Source organism: Pleuronectes platessa, chromosome 19 (assembly GCF_947347685.1).
Source record: "Pleuronectes platessa chromosome 19, fPlePla1.1, whole genome shotgun sequence".
Taxonomy (NCBI): domain Eukaryota; kingdom Metazoa; phylum Chordata; class Actinopteri; order Pleuronectiformes; family Pleuronectidae; genus Pleuronectes; species Pleuronectes platessa.
The window spans coordinates 3,171,056-3,189,930 of record NC_070644.1 but is presented as its reverse complement, the minus strand read 5'-3'; the positions used below and the strand labels follow the sequence as shown (position 1 = coordinate 3,189,930).

General features: G+C 38.6%; 1 protein-coding gene across 1 annotated transcript; it reads left to right on the top strand.

Moving 5' to 3' along the window:
• Window positions 1-271: 271 nt before the first annotated feature.
• Window positions 272-17,093, top strand: pitpnb (phosphatidylinositol transfer protein, beta). The gene is made up of 12 exons (XM_053411569.1): window positions 272-336; window positions 5,187-5,217; window positions 6,252-6,397; window positions 7,678-7,769; window positions 8,026-8,033; window positions 8,574-8,648; window positions 9,279-9,362; window positions 11,866-11,943; window positions 12,055-12,159; window positions 12,699-12,821; window positions 13,104-13,190; window positions 14,172-17,093. Exons 1-11 carry the CDS (start codon window positions 317-319, stop codon window positions 13,149-13,151), a joined length of 810 nt encoding a protein of 269 aa, XP_053267544.1. The 5' UTR covers window positions 272-316; the 3' UTR covers window positions 13,152-13,190; window positions 14,172-17,093.
• Window positions 17,094-18,875: the final 1,782 nt, after the last annotated feature.

The following is an 18,875-nucleotide window of genomic DNA, read 5'->3' as shown; positions in this document are numbered from 1 at the left end:
AAGGTAAATATGAAGTAGCATTAAGTAAAAATAGTTTAGTACAGATTTTGAATGCAGTACTTGTTTCCCGACACTGTCAGTATGAGTTGATCAGTTAAATGACACATATTTAACACATGTTACATGTAAAACACCTGTACAATGCAAGTATAACACATATATAACACATGTTTAACACAGTCTATAAATCGGTGTATTGTGAGCCGTGGTTTGGATTGTTCTAGCCAATCAGATGAGTGCGGTGGGCGGGCCCAACTTGTTGATGACTCTGTGTGGGGAGAGCTCTCAGTGCGCAGCCGTGGCCCGGGTGACGAAGATGGTGCTCATCAAGGAATAGTGAGTGTGAAGTGTTTAAAAAAAATGTCTTTTGCCGCACGTAGGGCGATGTTTCCGTCTGTCCGGGAGCTTTTTACTGAAGTGCAAACGTTTGCGCTTCGGTCGCTGCTGACCTCCGCTGGGTTTGACATCTCTGTGGCCCGTAAAAGCCCCTATTCGAGCGGGGGGATCGGGACGTGGATAACGGGACACACCGGTCTTTTTTAGGCGTTGCTTGTGCGAGCTACTGTTAGCTCGAGTTGTAGCATTGGGGAGGATGATTAGCTTCTTAACGAAAACGAGCTACACAGAAAGGCTGCCGTGGTTGCACACACACAAGCAGCATATTCACGTTATTCACTGTTAATAGGGGGTCGTGTGTCTGCGGTGTGGTGAATCTGTTAAGTGGCGCAACGGGAAGCTCCCGTGAGTGACAGATTAAGGTTCCCTCTCGGTCGGATTTACCGTTAATGCTAGCCGGCTAAGTTAGCTGCAGCAGCCGGCTAGCTGTTAGCATGGCAATTCTCAGTAAATGTGTATTACACACATATTAATATTTGTTACTCAGTTACAACCTAGCAGCGGGCTATTCAGCACGTAACCTTCGAGTTAACAAGGAGTCTGGATGGGATTATCCTCTTATATTGGCCCATACCAGCTAGCAGGTGTATCCTTCAAGCTAGCGTGAGGTTATGGAAGGACTAACTACTTTGCTGTTACTTTGTTGGCGCTAGCATGCGAGAGGGTTAGCCCTTTAAATGGATGGCCTAGTCCAATAGAAGAGTAATGCTGCCTCGGTAACCCAGTTAATTAAATCACTTGTACTGGGAGTGTGCGGTAGTATGTGCTTTTTGTCTCAGCAGAGCTAGCTCTTACCATGTGGCTAACATATATCCGCTCCAGATAACGGTACCTGTTGTTGAGGTGGGCTACACCACAAAAAATTGTTTCAATACCGGGTAATACCAGAACCAGGATGTGGAAACTTCCTTCTGTTAAAAGCAGTTCATTTGCCACCAGTTTAGTCATGATATATGTTATGATTTAGGACATAAATGCATTATATACAGGCCACTAAGGATTATTTACAGATAATTTGCCAAAATATTTGATTAAAATTGACTTAACATTATTCTATCAATCACATGTAATCCAGTGGTAAAAAAACAAATTTTGTATTAGATGTGTGAGATGTTAAACCATGCAAATACAGCAGAGCACAGATGCAATCTCGAAGCACAAGAAGATGTGAAATGGGATCTAACAAGTAGAGGATCAATGGTTTTGTATCAAATGGAAAAACAAGTCCTTGTTCAAACTACTGAAATTGCAGAAAACTGCAGGTGGATGGAGCAAAGTTTAAATCAAAGTTTAATCACTAGTGTTATTATTTGCATGTCATTTATTCCTATTCAGATACGACTCTTTGAAAGCGTAGGCCCCTTTTCAAGTTACCTGCAACAGTATTGATAATAGAAATTAAGTTTTTCACCTCTCTCAACAAAGTTACTAAGTGCTGTTACTAAAACATGAGTATGTTTTAAAAACTATTCAGCTAAAAGTAAAACCAGAAACCCAATCTCTAATACAAGAAGTAATTATAAACTTGTTCAGGTAATTAGGAAATTATTCTCGAGCCGGTCATTAGATTCTTGATTAATGTCGGAAATCAGTGAAAATGTCTGCTACCACATTCAAGTTGAGCTGATTTACATTCATTGTGGCACAATCTGCTCTTTAATCTGGTATGGAACTCTTTATTAACCATCTTGCTCACAGCTTTTTAAATGAGGGAAACCGACCAAATCACGTCCCCTTAAGTTTCATCTGTAAAGTTAAGAATTTGTTGTGTAAAACAATTGGTTGCACGCTCATCTAAAATGATCTGATCATATAGAGAGGCAAATAATATGAATGGAGAAACATGTTGATGATTTTTTCTTACCCTGAACAATATCTGGGAAAATGTGTTAGTTTAAATCATTTTTTTTACTGCACTCGATATAAGTGAATAATGTAAGGCATCTGGGAGAGCGCTTTGTCATTCTACATGGTGATCTGTGTGGTTGTGTGATGCCAGTAGGTCTTTGTGGGCTGGAAAAATGAACAGTGCATGAGAAAGTCCTGCTGTAAATAGTAGTTTAGGAAAGGTTAAGGGTTGAGTGTTTAGTGTTTCTCAGGCTGTGTTAAACAATACCAATTTATGACTTTTAATCTGCCATAAAATCAGCTGTGTGTTTCTGCAATCCTAACATTAAAACCCTACTTAAAATACAACTAAAAAGATTCATTTTGTGTAAATACCAGACGTATCCTTAAAGACCTGCTTAACCTATGAACCCACAGTGTAAGTTCTCCACTTACATAACAACGTTAGAGGCTTGTCACTATTGTGAAATGCAGCTTTGCTTGTGATAGACAGAAACACATTATGCTTTACATTTAGTTGCTTTACGTCTGCAACTGCATTTGTAATTAAATTATCACCCTGCTTTTTGTTTTTATTTGTTATTTTAGGGTTTGAATTAGTAACTTTTGTTCACTTAATCTTATAAAAATAGCAGACATTTTTTAGAAAATACTCATATAATTTAACAAAGCAGAGCATAAAGGTTCATCTTTTCGTTTGAGTGGATGTGATCCGTGCGGCTTTTTTTTCAAAAATTGTTTGAACGATTATCAATTTTTAAAATAGTTTATTTGAAAAATCGGTTAACTGATTATTTATTTGACTAATCAGTTAAAAATTAATCAAAAGTTTGGTTTTGTAGTTCTGCCATAGCAAAGAGAAACCAAACTTTTCTAATAGCTGATTACCTACACTGAGTCCGGCATCGTGCTACCTGTGCTGCAGCTGTACTGTCTGTAAAGGGGCCCCACACTACACTGGAGCTTACATAACTATAGGTAACCTGGAACACTAGACCATGTGAACTGTGACTAGTCAGCCTTTGCCATATTGTTACATTGTGTCGTGCATGGCTAACCTCGATGGAGGTTTTACATCAATTGATTTGGGCCATTTTTCTAGCACGTTACAATCAATGACTTTACAGCAAATGATCAATAACTGTTTAATCATTAACACCTCTAGTTGTACAGAGAAGAGAACTGGATCCTATCTGGTGTCACTTCAGTGGTTGGAGATTTGAGCATGTCACAGACCTTGAAATGTTTTATCTCAAATTTGTCACTTCTAATCTCCTTTTAAAACTCCAACCCCCCACCCTGTCATGTTCTTGTCTGTGAAGTGAAACTGATGCTGCAGCACTAATCACCAGGGGTTTCTGGTTGATTTCTTATTTCATGCTGACATATGTTAATCAGAGAAATTAGCAGGTGCATAGACTTGAGTCGTAGTGAAACCTCTCTGCTCTTCATGGCGCAGGATTAAAACTCCATGCTGTGTACTGTGTTTGACTGGTGCATTTCAAAATCGTTTGCAGTGCATGCTGTTGCACACTTTGCTAGAGCAGACATGTTCAATTCTGTCTGTTAAAGAAGCTGCAGTGTACAAACCATCATTAGCCAAATCCACAAACAGCGCACTCTGCCTTTGTTTTTCCAGTTGTTTCACTGTCCCTCCGGTTACATGACTGTTGGGGCCAAAATCTGGGTTTGTGTTTGAAAATCTTACGTATCATGACAGCTTATGTATATATTATGACATATTCTTCACGTAGTGGTTAGTGTTTTCTCCACAAAGAAAAGATCATTGTCACTAAAATGCCTGTGACTATAACTAAAAGCCTGAGAAAATGCGTTCAAATGGTTTCAGTCTGACCAACACTGCAAAACCCAAAGGTTGTATAAAACACAGGAAAGCAAATACCTGTCATACTTTAGAGGCCACGGATAAAAGTATTTTTAAGTATCCGTACATCTTTAACAATACTTTTTTTTTTTTAAATAATATAATCACTGCTTCATCTCTTAATTCACTTTTGTCAGAAAGAGTTTTTAGTTGTATACATTACAGATCTGTAGGTGGAGGGACTGTCTGCCCTGACCTAAGTGTGTCAGGCAACATTCTCTGCATGGGGAGCTGAATCTGCGAATCGTTACAGAGTATGAGTGTGCATTGTGCAAGAAGGAAGAGAAGCAGAGGAGGTGGTGCTTGAGAGAGAGCAGAAAGAAAGAGCAAGAGCCTGAGAGAGAAGGAAGAAAGTCCCTTTTTCTGTGCGCCTGTGTAGAGAATGCCTTCGTACCATAATTAAGCCTTAATATCCAGTTATATGCTGCTCATATTCAGTACCATGGTTATGCTGCTGTTACTGCTGGTGTAGCCTGTTATTTCATTGCAATTTAACATTTATTTATGCAAGCATGTTGTGTATGAAAAAGCACATAAATAACGTTTTAAAATCCATGATCATCACTTAACTGGACAGTACAAACTTCATGTTAACTTTGTAGAGGGCTGTACTTTGAATGAATATATTCTTGCCATAAATACAAAGCCAGTCTTAGTATGTTACTTCAGTTGTGGTCCTCAGTATTGGGGAATCAGTGCTGCTTTAAGACTGGGACTCTCTTTTAGTACAGGGCCGGTTCACTTCCCCCCAAAGATGGTCAGTTTATCAGGTTTATCAACAACCGCATGCCACTACATTCTTAGTTTGGTCACATAGAGCCTTCAAAGCTAGTGAGAGTGCGCTTAATATACAAACATGATATGTGCATAATCACAGGGCCCACTGACTTTCCCCAGACTCCAACCATAGACTCTGAGTAATGTAAAGTAATGAAATCCTGAGCAAACTTTAAAGATTTGATATTTTATCTCTGTAATTTCATTCATGAGTTAACATTTTGTTTGTTTCTTCATTCTCTGCCCCACCTCTCCCTCGTTCCCTCTCTCCCTCTCTCAGCCGTGTAGTGTTGCCGGTCTCTGTGGAAGAGGTGAGTATAATTACATACCATACCCACCTTACTTATTACATGACCAGTCAGATTTGTAGTTAATTTCTTTGAATGCAGTGTTCCCAAGTGTCACTAATACAGTGTACACTACAGCTACAGTAGGTTAGATTGGTCATAGCTTTTAAATGATTTTCTCCTGTACACAGAATGCTCATCCTCTCAGGCTGTAGTCCAGGACCAAGACAAATAGCCTTTGTCAGAGAGCACTGGTATTTGTTTGACAGGCTGATAGTGGTGTTTGTGAAGAGAACAGCACTGGGGTGTGGACTCAGCCTTTAAAACAGCAGTCTTTGTGACATCTCCCATTTTCATACTCCGTTTATTGACCAAGTATAGTCTGTTTAGCCTCAAAAAGAGAATTTACAGTGGCATCATACAATGGACCAAATTCACAGACTTCTCTACTTGGCAGGAACATATTTCCCTCACACCACATTCAAATTAACTCTCGCCCAATGTCAGCTGGGATTGGCTCCAGCTCCACCCGCGACCCTCAAAGGAGAAGCAGTAGAGTTGGATGGATAGATATTCAAAACATCAAACATGTTTTCTTTAGGCATCCAAGTGCTAAAGATAGTACAATTTTATACGTAGCTCTCTTTCAACATGTGGAAAAACACTTAGCTTCAATTTAAATTGAAGGTCCACTGCCACCTTGGTTGCTAATGGAGTCAGAAATACTGCATCAAGGGACAGTTCAGCAACCAAAATCTCTGCACTTGATAATCTGACAAAGCTGTCATTGAATCGAAATCAACATTTTTTTGAACATTTCTTTTACAGCCTTACAAACATACTGTAAACAATCCATGCTTTTTTCAAGAGGGTTTATCACAATCAAATACGTTTCTGTGTTGCAGTGAGTGGCTGTTAGCCGTTTTGTATCCTTGAAGCACGTGCATTGGCCTTAGGGACTTGAGTCTTTGCCTATTCCATAAAATAATCCAAAGATTTGTCAGAGCTGTTATGGCCCTATATTAAGTGTCTTCTCTTTCTGTTCCTATTTCTCACAGTATCAAGTAGGCCAGTTGTACTCTGTGGCTGAGGCCAGCAAGAATGAGACGGGAGGTGGAGAAGGCATCGAGGTGCTGAAGAATGAACCCTATGAGAAGGATGGAGAGAAGGGACAATACACACACAAAATATACCATCTAAAGAGGCAAGTTCTTGAAAGTACAGTTGGCTTTTTACCAAATCTGAGGTCCTATTTCTATATAGAGCAGCACTGTGTTCACAAAACAGATATTTTCATTATTGATTATTGATTATGATTATTCAGCCGATTCCCTAATTCATTTTCCCTATTCCAAGTTTACTTCTTTTCCAGTTTTGTTTCGATTTTCCATTTAGAGTGGAAAAAAGGAAAAGCACTAAGGACTAAAATGAATATATGTATTTGTCATTAATATGTTCACAAGGTGGACTATACAAGCATCTTTCCAAAGAGAGCTTTGACTTAAATTCACACCTACATAGAAAGCTGCCAAATTGGCAGGATTTGTAAGCTTTAAAAGATATCACAGCATGTGTGAGGCATACGCAATGAGTGATTGAAATTAAATGCTCAGTGGTGGTATTTGAAGGACAGGGGAGCATCTGCAGCCTGAACAGAATTGAGGCAACACCTTTGTGTTAAAAAAACATTAAGAGACAGTGTCGGCGGCCAGCTGTTAAATCTGTGGGTTGACAGCCGTCTGAAGGGGATGCATTAGTTGTGATGGCAACTCTGCATGGCAGCCTAAATAAACAGCCATTTTACCTTACAGTGGAGACATGATTACCATATTTCAGCTCATCCCTGATAAGATTTGAGACCTTCCTCCTTAATCAATGGTCTAAAACATTCAGACAGAATATGTGTGGAGCAGTACAAAGAGAGCTGAGGCTGCTTTCAAGACAGAGGGTTTTCCTCCGCCTCCTCCTCAGGTGTTTCCTGATCTTCTGTCCATTGTCTGTATATTGTCTGACTGGGTCTTTGATAGATGTCTCGTTCAGTCAATTCCACCGACAATAAAAAGAATAACTCATAAAAAGTAGAAGAGATTAAAATGTTTAATCTGGACAAGACAAACTGGTCTAATTGAGGGTTAAGGTACAGTCTGCTCCAGGCCTATGGATGTTTTAGGCTGTGTCCGCACTAATACGTTATTAAACAATTATTTTCCATACTGACACTCCTGAAAACACTGGTCTTGTAAACAGGAAGCAGATGGTCTACTCTTGCAGAAAATACTATAAACACGGACATTTCAAACTAAAATGGGGCCAGCAGCATTTCCAAAATACTGTGGTTTAGTGTTTAGTGTTTTATTTATAAAAAGAAAGTTGGGTTTTCTGTAGTAGTGTGGTAACTTAAGTAGTGTGGTCGCTTAATGTAAGTTTAGCAAAAGTGATGTGTTTTTAAAACTCATTGTCAGACTTTTTTCTCTGTCATTGCAGTAAAGTCCCAGGGTATGTGAAGATGATTGCACCAGAGGGGGCATTAGTTTTTCATGAAAAGGCTTGGAATGCCTACCCATACTGTCGCACCAGTAAGTTCTTGCTGAATTAGTAGTTTTATATTGACTGTCATCCTTTTACTGCTTGCACGATCAACATGAAAAGTCATAGTTGCATGGTTTTAATACCCTCTTAAAGTTGTTATTCATATTATACAGTTAAATTATTTTTTTCTGTGCTGTTAGAAAGTGAGTTTTTTTCTAATGTTTATCAATTAAATCTCGATATTTTATACTGATTCTCTTTTTCTTTCTTGTTTGTTTCGTTTGTTTCCTTCTTCCGATGCAGTTGTGACGGTGAGTTGTTTGTCAGTCTTTTTGACGATCTGTTCATACCATGAAGTGAAACGACGAAATTCATCTGCACGTCTGTGTGAAGTAAACCTGTCCCATTAACTCCAAGGCTAATGGGACACAATTTATTCAGAGTTAAAAAATTCACTCATGTAGCTGTTTAAATGCTGGTTTGACTGGGCCTTTCGAGTAAGATAGGGTAGACACGTTTTTGTTTCTCTTCTGATGAGTTTTTTCAGTCTAATATTGCTTTACTTTATCTGCTAACCAGTACCACAAGGATTAAAAATAGATCCAAGCTGAGCAGTGCAGCATCACTAGTGCTGTTTCGGACTAAATGACTCTTTGGTTAATTGGATTTAGCTGTAAGGTTTACGTACATCTCTTTGAACCCTCCATTCATGGACTCTCTGTACAGGTTGAGATCAGCTGACATTGTATAAGTACTATCTGATTTCTGAGAAATGACTTGAACTTTCTTTTAAAACCACAGTAAACAAATGCATTGTCCCTTTAAAGCCTTTTTTTTCTCCTGCTTTTCAGAATGAGTACATGAAGGACGACTTTATGATAAAGATTGAGACGTGGCACAAACCTGACATGGGAACAGTAGAAAATGTAAGTGAGCAGATGACACCATGTGGAGGATCCTTACTGTCTTCAAGAGAGCTCCAAAGATTTGATTTTACATTTCCAGTGTGGGGAGATCTTGATTTATAGACCCTATTATGAGTCACACTCAAATCATTTGAATCAATACACTCTCCTTGCCAAATTAATACAGCTTTAAAACAATATACATTGGGTTTATGAAGCTTTCTCTCTGGTATAAAGTATAATTCACCAAAGTGAAGCTGAAATACCCTTGTTAACATCAGCAAGGTTCCAACTAGGATTGATTTAGAAAATTGTCATTAGATTATTATTTTCTAACTGATTGATCACATCTACTACATTTTTCAACTAATCATCTCAGCTCTAGATATCAATATTTCTCTGATTTTAGAACATCCCCTCCAGAGCCACAGAAGAACACAGTGATCTTAGCTTTGCGCATTCTCATGGGTCGAACAGGGTGATGCACACGAAGGGACAATTCCATGTTACACTACACCTGGATTTGAATTTAAATCCCATTTGATTCACAGTCAACACATATTTGAACACTGCTGCCTTGTTGCCTGTGCTTTGAGCCAAAATGATCTATGACATCATAGGTTTAATAGTTTGTCTTTCTCTTTGTGACAGGTTCACGATCTGGACGAGCAGACATGGAGGACTGTAGAGGTGGTGCCCATAGATATTGCAAACAAAGAAGAATTGTCCCCTGGGGTGAGTTCTTATTTTGGTTGTCTTTAAACACCTACATAAACCACTGAAAGTACTTAAGTGAGGGGATCAGTGGTGATTATTGTACAGAGGTGACACAGAAGCACAGCCTGACGAGCAGGGGTTGGTAAATGACACCTGTGATTGACAGCAGGATGTCTCCACTCTGAGGAGGAGTGAGGTCATTCATTCTGGGAGCAGCGATAGCCATGCAAATACTTTTGATTCACCCTTTATCATAATGACTGTCCATTCTAAAGCTTCATAGAGCAGTTTAGAAGACTTCAGTTGCAGGAACAAGTGAAGATAGTGTGGAAGCCTGTGTGAAGATTAAAACCATTTGCTGTTTGTACCATGAATATTTAAATAAGATTGAAGGAAGAACTGTTGTTCAAGGTGATTACAGTGGCCAGACCTTTCCCTGGTGGTGTGTTTGATGCAATTGCAGAAAAACTTAATTCTCTTTTTATTATGAGTGGCCCTCCTACAGTCGTAGTCTGTCTCCATAGATGGGATCAGCGATTGCTGTTAATACTAAGTGCTTTGATTTTGTGATTTAACTTTGAACACCAGGTTCAAACTGAAGCTGATCTAAGAGCTGCCCACTGGTGATGGACGTTAATATAATGTCTGAACAGGGCCTTTGTATGAACTCTATATTATTAATATTTAAATGCATGATTGTGGACTGTTGTACCGACTTGCACTGCCAATTATGTTATTGGTTTTCATATTCTTGTTGAATAATTAGGGTTTTAAACAATCCATACATTTTAAAGTTTTGTCTCCTATCCTTTACATAATAGCATTGTTTTAAAAACAGCATTATTAACAGCAAACAACATTATCTGCACTTCAGTGATCATATCTTTGGCTTGTAGTAGTCATTCATTGATTCATGAGTGAGAACCACTCAGTTGGGGTTGTACAGTGGTTCTAGAGAGTGGCAGCTCTTCTCTCACAAACTATATTTGACGAGACAGCTGTGTGCAGAGACACAAACAGACAAGAGATAAAGTCGTGTTGTCCAGGTGAAGCCCGATGATACAAGTTTGAGTCAACAAACCAGACACTCAGCACCAGCTAAAAAGTAGAAGCCTACAGTCAAATGCTTCCTACTTTGCTGTGTCAATTCTGATGTTTGCAAGTTATTATTAGCATCAGAGTTCAGTAAACCTCTCCCTGATGTCATGGTTCTATCCCAACATATCACAATGTTTCACTGTACTCATTGCCCAACCCCATTGTCACCAGATTTTGAAGATGTTACAGACCATTGGAAGTAAAGTCTGATGTCTTGCTTTATATAATACGAGACAACCATGACATAGAACTTCCAGCCAACTTTAGTAGCTGAAAGGGGGCGCCTGACTGTCAGTAATACCTAAACATGCCCATGGTTTAGAATCTAAAAGGAGGCATTAAGCCATTTTCATCCAGGTGGGTCACAGTTGTCCCTGCGTTTCTTACACTAGCTCATGTACAGTAATGACTTAAGTGGATCAGTTGTTAGGTCAAGGCTTAATCTGAGTGTCCATCTGCTCCAGATCTTTACCACCACACGGCCCCCACAGACTTGACAGATTAAAACAGCAGAGTGAGCCTTGAGCCTGGGGTGGGGGTGGGATATCCAAGGGTTGGGGGTTGCCGTTTAAATGAAGATTTGTGTCTGAACAGGAGCGTGAACACTTGCTTGAGTCTGATGTAACAGCTTAAGTATGAGCAAGTCAGCACGGACTTGTCTTAACTTGTTCTCTTAACAATTTATCTCATTCATCTGTCATATTTAAAATGCAAATCACATTGTAATGTAAAAACATGAAAGGGCTGATGAAAACAAGCCTGTTTTCAGCTTTGTGATATTGCAAGTTGTATATAATTTAAACTAATTATTTATTTTAAGAAGGAAGATTTCTTCTCCTTTTTAATCTACTCTCATTTCAAATTGTATCCTTAGTTTGACTCTGGCTCTAGCAGCTTGAACAAAATAGATTATTTTGTGTTTTAATTTTTCCATTTGGAATTCTCTAATAAAAGATGAGCTCTGTAAGAAACAACATAATCCACAGAAATTGTAGGTGAAAGGTCACAGTGACTTTTTTCTAATCTTAAGAGCACCTCGAGAAAATATTTCAAATTAGGCACAAATGTTCACTCACCTATTACCTGATTTAATTTTGGTGGTCAAAGGTCATGGTGGCCTCACAAAGCAGTGGCCTCTTATTTACACTGAAACTGCACTGGTTGGTAGAGGCATACAACCGCAGGCTGTAATTCTAGTTCACGCAAGCTCTTAGAGAAAAACACACTGATCATGTGAAACTTTTCAGATGCAAAATTAACACAAAATAATCGGTCAAGTTTCTTTAAAATCTCTGAAGTGACTCATATCTGTACTTGACAACTGCTGCCAACTCCACCAGAGTGATCCAAAGCACTGTGCGGACACGGGTACATTCTGTTTCTCGCTGGGCATTGACTTTGTGTTTGTTCTTTGTTTCTTCAGGACTACAAGCCAGAAGAAGATCCCACTCTTTTTCACTCTGCCAAGACAGACAGAGGACCTCTAGGCCCTGAGTGGAAGGTACCTGACACAGTAACAGAGAGCAGCGCTGCATGTTGAGGTCACAGTCGATCCTCTTAGACATTACTGAACTGTATCTTTTACTTATGGTTTTTTTCTTGTCCTTCAAAGAATGAGCTGAAGACAGACTGTCCTTCCATGTGTGCATACAAACTGGTCACTGTCAAGTTCAGATGGTGGGGTCTGCAGACCAAAGTGGAAAGCTTCATCCACAGGGTAACGTTCATTATCTTATCACATCACATGCTTGCACAAGTATTAATTCAGTTTATCCATAGCTCACAGTAGCTTTTGATGAAAAATGTAAGTTAAGTCTGTGAAAACACTCAAACTGATTTCAACAAAAACGCGTTTTTATTTTTGTTCTTGTCGAACATGAACTGTGAGCATGTTTATTATCGGAAGGACTACAGAGCTTTGCCAAGATTGTCAGGGCCAGTAATCAGTGTTGTTTCTGTTCTGAACAGCAGAGGGAGACGTGGTTTTGAGAAACATCTCAGAATCACTTGGGCAAAGCATAGTCAGTGAGGTCAGAGAAGAGATAGGGCATAGAGCAAAAGTTTATCGACTGTAAATGTGGGAATAGAAAGGCATTTTAAGTCTCCAACATGCATTTATGTTACTTAGTTAAATATTTAGGTGATCAATGGTATGAGGAGACCCCCACTACAGTCCTGCCTGTTATTGGTCTTTAAAAACCTTATTAGCTATGCAGAAAACAAGTTGTTTTTCTTCATTTGAATTCCTCTCCACAGCAAGAAAAGCGTATTTTCACCAACTTCCACCGCCAGCTGTTCTGCTGGATTGACAAATGGGTCGGTTTGACCATGGAGGACATCAGGCGGATGGAAGAGGAGACTCAAAAAGAGCTTGAGGAGGTAATTAACTCACCAAACACAACTATTCCAGTCAAACCCAGACTCTGCGTGTGTTGATAAGAATTCAAGGCAGAAATTAAAAGAAAATGCTGTAGAAATATTTCAGTTGTAACTGGGATGCAGCTTCACTGAATGCTGCATTCCAGTTAATGTTTTCTTTTGTGAATGACGAAATATAATCCAATAAATGATCATTGTTTTGTTTTGACCAGACCACTGGAGAAGACACAGGTTCTTTTATCTGCTTGAATTAACAGTTTTTACCCCTGAATTTCACATTAGATGCGTCAGAAGGGAGATGTGCGAGGCACCTCTGCAACAGAAGAGTAGAGGCCCGTCATTGTAGGTCAAACACTAGAGGCAGGCTGAGTAAGTCTCAAAGGGAACTTCGGTGTGGCTGCATGGCTCATTGTCCACTGTTTTCATTTTCCACTCTTCATTTTCACCACTTCCCAGCTGCTCTAAACTGTGTTACCATATCTGGAATTGTCTGTTTGTTTTAAGATCTTGTGTGCTTCACATCTCTTCTGCTTTGTTGCTTCTTTCCATTGTAATCTTTCTTTCGCTTCATCCCAGGGTATCTTCATTTACAGTGAATTGTTGTTTGGGAATCAGAGATGACATGAGTAGAGCTGAGTGCTGGTATGATTGAGGTCATGTGCGAGTTACGTAAAGCCATCATTTACCCATAATTATTGAAACATTTTCATAGTGGCTCCAGGGATCAGTCAGCTGGTTGCTCCACCACTTTGATTGAGACTGAAATATCTCCCAAACTATTTTGTGACTTGCCATGAAATTTTGTTGAGACATTCAAGCTCTAGTGACAATGAATCTTGTTAACTTTGGTAATTCCCTGAAATTCCCTCCAGCGGCACACAAGGTTTTACGGTATGCAGCCTCAATTGTGAACCAACCCTTCTTGTGTTGGTTCGGTTTTAGGGGCAAAACTTTAAATCTATGAGAAATAAACGATCTATCTAAGAGAAATGGCAAAATGCCGCCATTTTAGAAAGCAATGTATAATGTGTATAACAACATCAGCATCCTGTCCCTCCATGCTGCCGCTCCCATTTACACACAGACATTAATCTCCTCTGTCAGTTTATTGCTGGAACAACAATCATCTCATCTCATCCTGAACCCTTCTGTCTGTGCTTTCAGTTAATTTTCCTCCTGATGTTTTGTGAGTGTCAGTAAAAAAAATGACTCACCTTGCTTTTGCCTTTTGGTTTTCGCCAGTGAACTGGTTTTCTTGCATGTGCATGGCTTGTTGCATACAATATTAAATCATCTGAAAATGTTTGATGTTACCTAACTTAATACAAAGCTTTTCTCCCCGTCCCGCAGCTGCGTAAAACAGGTCCGATTCGAGGCACCAGTGCTGCTGCTGATGAGCAATGAGGCAAATCAACCAAACCCTGTCACGATGACGTCATCCGAGACACGTCCACCATGATGAGGAAGTGGCCCTGGCGTCGCGTCTTCTCTTCCTGTCTCACATGATTCATTGGGGGGGTTATACAAGATTGGTTAACAGTACTGTACAGATCCTACCCCAATCACCCCAAGTCTCCTGTTCACCCAGAAAACAAAAAAACATGGTTTTTGCATACATATAAAAAGGAAAAAAAAACTCTTTGCACAGAACGTAAATTGCCTGATATGTAATTGTTAGATGATTATTACAATGGGCTTTGTTTTTATTCAGGTGTGTAAACCATGACTCAGAAAGTCAAGCCTTTTAAATTGATTAGAATGTTGTTTTAAGGTCGACAGATTCCCACAAAAATTCATATAAGATGACTTTAACAGGTATTGGACCATTTATCCCCCCCCCCGCTCCCTTGTATTATAAGTGTCTCTACTTTAATCCTCGTCTCCCCCTCAGTATTGTCTATACTCTTGTTCTGGTAAGAATTTGTCTAGATCTCCTCCCTGTGTTTCACTGTCCTCTCTGTCTGGCAGTTGGTTGGGAATACTGATGTTTAATTTTTGTTTTGTTTTTGTTCTTGTTTCCCCTATTTTCTTTTATAGTTTTAATTTCTGAGGCTTATCTATGTCTGCTTATGGTTCAAATTCAATATGATGCTCATGCATGATGGGTAATTCTTCGCAATAGTTTCTCCCCTTACATTCACATTTCCTCACATTTCAACATGCACACACACACCCCATCTGTCACAAGTGCATGTGGACAACAGCTACTCCTCAGTAAACAGTCATTGCATGTGTATAGTCGCTGCAGTGCAGCTGCGCTCAAGTGGATTGTTTGTGTTGACAAGAGAGAGGGTAACCCCTACCCCCCCTCTAGGAGAATGTGTACAATACACCTGTGTGTTATTGTGTGCATTTGTGTGCTTGTTTGCGTTATCAGCTGCCTTCACTCTTTGGACGGAGATGGAGAACGTTCAGCTTAATATCGAGGCTTGTGAGGGGTGTGTTCACACAGCTGTGCTCTCACTCTGTAACCAGCCTGTTGAACTTTGCCTCATGCTGTCGCTCCATGTCCTATCTCTTTGGCTAGGGCTTTAACTGGAAGGCTCCCACTGCCTCCACAAAAGCTTCTTTTTTTTAACTAAAACAAATAAGGATGGGTCTGTGCGTTGTTGTGTGCATGATTCAAGGTAGTTAATTTTTCTCAAACTACCATTAACTATCTCAATTGACCGAGTAAATGGGTCCAGACAGATCTGCGATGTTTGGTGCAGCTGTGGTTTCACACGCATTGTGAGTCTATTGATAACCCTATACACTGAGTTATAAGCTTTTCATCTGCCTTAACCACAAGACAGTATAAGGTCAGTCTGAACTTTTCTTGACTGTTTCTGGTTAAGAATGAAATTGCTTTGGCAAAAGGTGAAATCAATTCGACTCTTGCAGTCTAGATACTGTAGTTGTTGGCTCCTCTAGTACCAGCCTTCATCTGAAAGCAGGCGGTGACTTTACCCTGCTTTTTAAAGCATCGATTCTTTTATTTTTCTGTTGCTGCATTGACTTGAGGTTGTAGCCGTTTTATTACAGCTGGAGCTGAGTTTAGCCATTTTTATTTTGGATGGTGTGTAGCTCCTGTTGGGCTCTAGGTAAAATATTTTGTGATGTTTTATATGATCATGTAGCTTAGTGCAGTTTTTCAGCCGTTGATTAAGACTTTATCCAATCAGGTGTGAGTGTCTCCAAAAATCTTAGGTTTGGTTGTAACCTATCTGTGTGTGGTATATGTTGGACAGGTTAAAGGAGAGTTATAAGTGTATTTTATAATAGAAATGGGCAAACTGTACATAAAAACACTGACTTGAACGGGATATTCACAGCTACTAGGCATTGTCAGGTCTATCATTCAAATACTGTAACTGCTAAAAGAAACTTAAAGGAAGTAGTGACGTTGTCGGTGCAGGTCAGCGCGTTGGACAGTGTGCTGTGTGTGTAACATGGAGCCAGCTGTCCATGTGTTGTTACTCAGACTGTACCATGGTTTAACTGTACCTCATCCATGCTTACGAATGTACAGCAAGGAAATACATGTGTCAGAGTATGTGGAACGTTTTTTGAACTGCAGGAACACTGACATTTTCACACCTGCACAAGCATGACATGGACCCATTGTATCATCAATTCACTAGGACAAATGGATTTACTCAATCTAGATTTGATCTGCATGCTCAACACTTTTCTGTTTTGTTTTTTCCATTTTCCTTTCTCTCAATTATTCCTCGTTTCTGTTTGATCAGTTCAGTTTTGAGAAGCTCTTGAGCTGCATCAGACAAAAAGGGAATTCCTTCAAAAGGGCGGCTTATCCTCAAAATCAAACTGGATTCAGCTCGACCTCTGATATACAGACGAGGAGTGAAAAGCCTGGCCGAGTTTGAGGATGACAGGAGCCGCCCTGTTATAGAATAAAACAGGCTGTGTGATGTACAGTTTTGTAGCATTACCAGTGATGCCAGCCAGGGTATGACTGTGAGGGGAGGGATAGAACCTTAGGGAACTGATGGAGTCCATAATACTGTTTCTTTATTGTAATCATGAATAAGCACTTGCAAAATCTACTGTTTTTTTCATTTCGTTTTCTTTTTTTCTGTTTTTGAAAGACAAAGATTCACAATGTATTCAATTTTTCTCATTTCTGATAAGGCAAATTTCAGGGGAAGTAGTAGTGAATGTAAAATAATTAGTTCCTTTTTTTTCTTTTTCACAGCCATCAAGCTGTGACAGAAGGTCTAGACAATGGAACATAACAGAATATCTAATAAATTTGAACAAATAAGAGAATCATTGTGCTGTTTGCTGTTTTTCTTTTGCGTGAGGAATGTTTCTCTCGGGGTGAGTATTTTGCTTTAATGTGAATCTGATCTCTATACTTTATAGAAAATATTCTCTAACACTAAAATAAGAGCCACACAGTGTAGTACAATTAAGGTTATTAAACAATAATAAATAATTTAATTAAAAACAATGTGAGGGGGAAAAGATAGAAGGGAAAGGTGGTGACTGAAGTTACTGAATCTTTTAATAAAATACACAAGCTATTCATTTTACACAATTCATATAACTCACTATTTGACGTGTTTCATCCTGTTTCACATTATGCATTCTTACATAAGCTCATGGATGGTGGTGGAATGTAACCAAGTACATTTATTTACATAAGTATAAATATAAGGCTCTTTTGGAATATTTTCTTTTAAGGTAAATTTTTACTTTCCACTACTTTTTTAATTTACTACACTAATGTGACATCTGGAATTTTTTAGTTTTTCATAGTTTTGCTCACAAATAGCACTAAGAATTTATAAACTGTCATGCTTTGTAACGGATTACTACTTAACTAATATTTTATTCTAATCATTTCATGTGTACTTGAGCTGTTTATAGTTTCCTTGAATGCAATGAATTGTGCGCTATTGTGCACATTGTATATATTGTGTGTGTAAATACTAGCTTCTATTTTGGGTTGAATGTAAATGAACTTTGAGACGCATTTATTTTTTAAAGATGATATATAAATAATGTTATGGCTCATGTATTCATATTACATTATTATTGTTGTTGTTGTTATTATTATAATTATTGCCTGAGTGTGTGTGAATGGACATAAGTGTATTTCATTAATTTTGTGTGTGTTTTAGTTTGTGTGTTGTTTTGATGTTCACTTTTATATGTTGTTTTGATCGAACTTTTTATCTGTCACTTATGTATGAAAGGTGCCATACAAATAATCTCGCCCTATTAATAATACCTACATTCTAATTACATAATAATATCAATATATGGAATAGTGTAACGATCACAGGTATCATCAGAAAAGTTGTGCCAAATGTAAAAATTCAATCAAAACATATGCTGATATATTTAAATATAATAATCACTTCCTTCACATTTAGCAAATTTTCCTCACGTTTAAGACAGAAATCAATGTCTTATATAAGTCAAGTGTTATATCTTTATGTAAATACAAAATGTTAAATCTAAATGTAAATGTTTAATCTAAAATTTCAATTTAAAGGTTCAGTGGGTAGAATTCAGTGATATCTACTGGTGAAGTTGCATGTCGCAGCTGAATTCCCCTCACCTCACCCTCCCCTTCCAAACATGAAAGAGAACCTGTGGCAGCCTTCATTTGTCATAAAAACTCAAAGGGTGTTTAGTTTGTCCAGTTTGGGCTACTGTAAAAAACATGGCAGCCTCCGTGGAGAGAACCAACTACTGATGTAAATATAAAGTATTTAGAATATAAAGGGCCCGTTCTAGGGTAAAGACAACCATAATCATACGGTTTAAATGATCTCAAAGAAGTGAAAACAAGGATTTTTTCATATTTTATTTCTGCCAGTAGATCCCTTTCACCTAAATCTTACACACTGAACCTTTAACATTTAAGATTTACATATAGATACAACATTAAACTTATATATGACATGAATTTCTTTCCTAAACTTGAAGAAAGTGAGCTAAATATTTAAAATTTATCTGCGAAACAACTGTGAAGGAATTTGTAAATTTTGCACCCCAATATCGGATACATCCGCTACAGTTGCTGATCACATATATGTC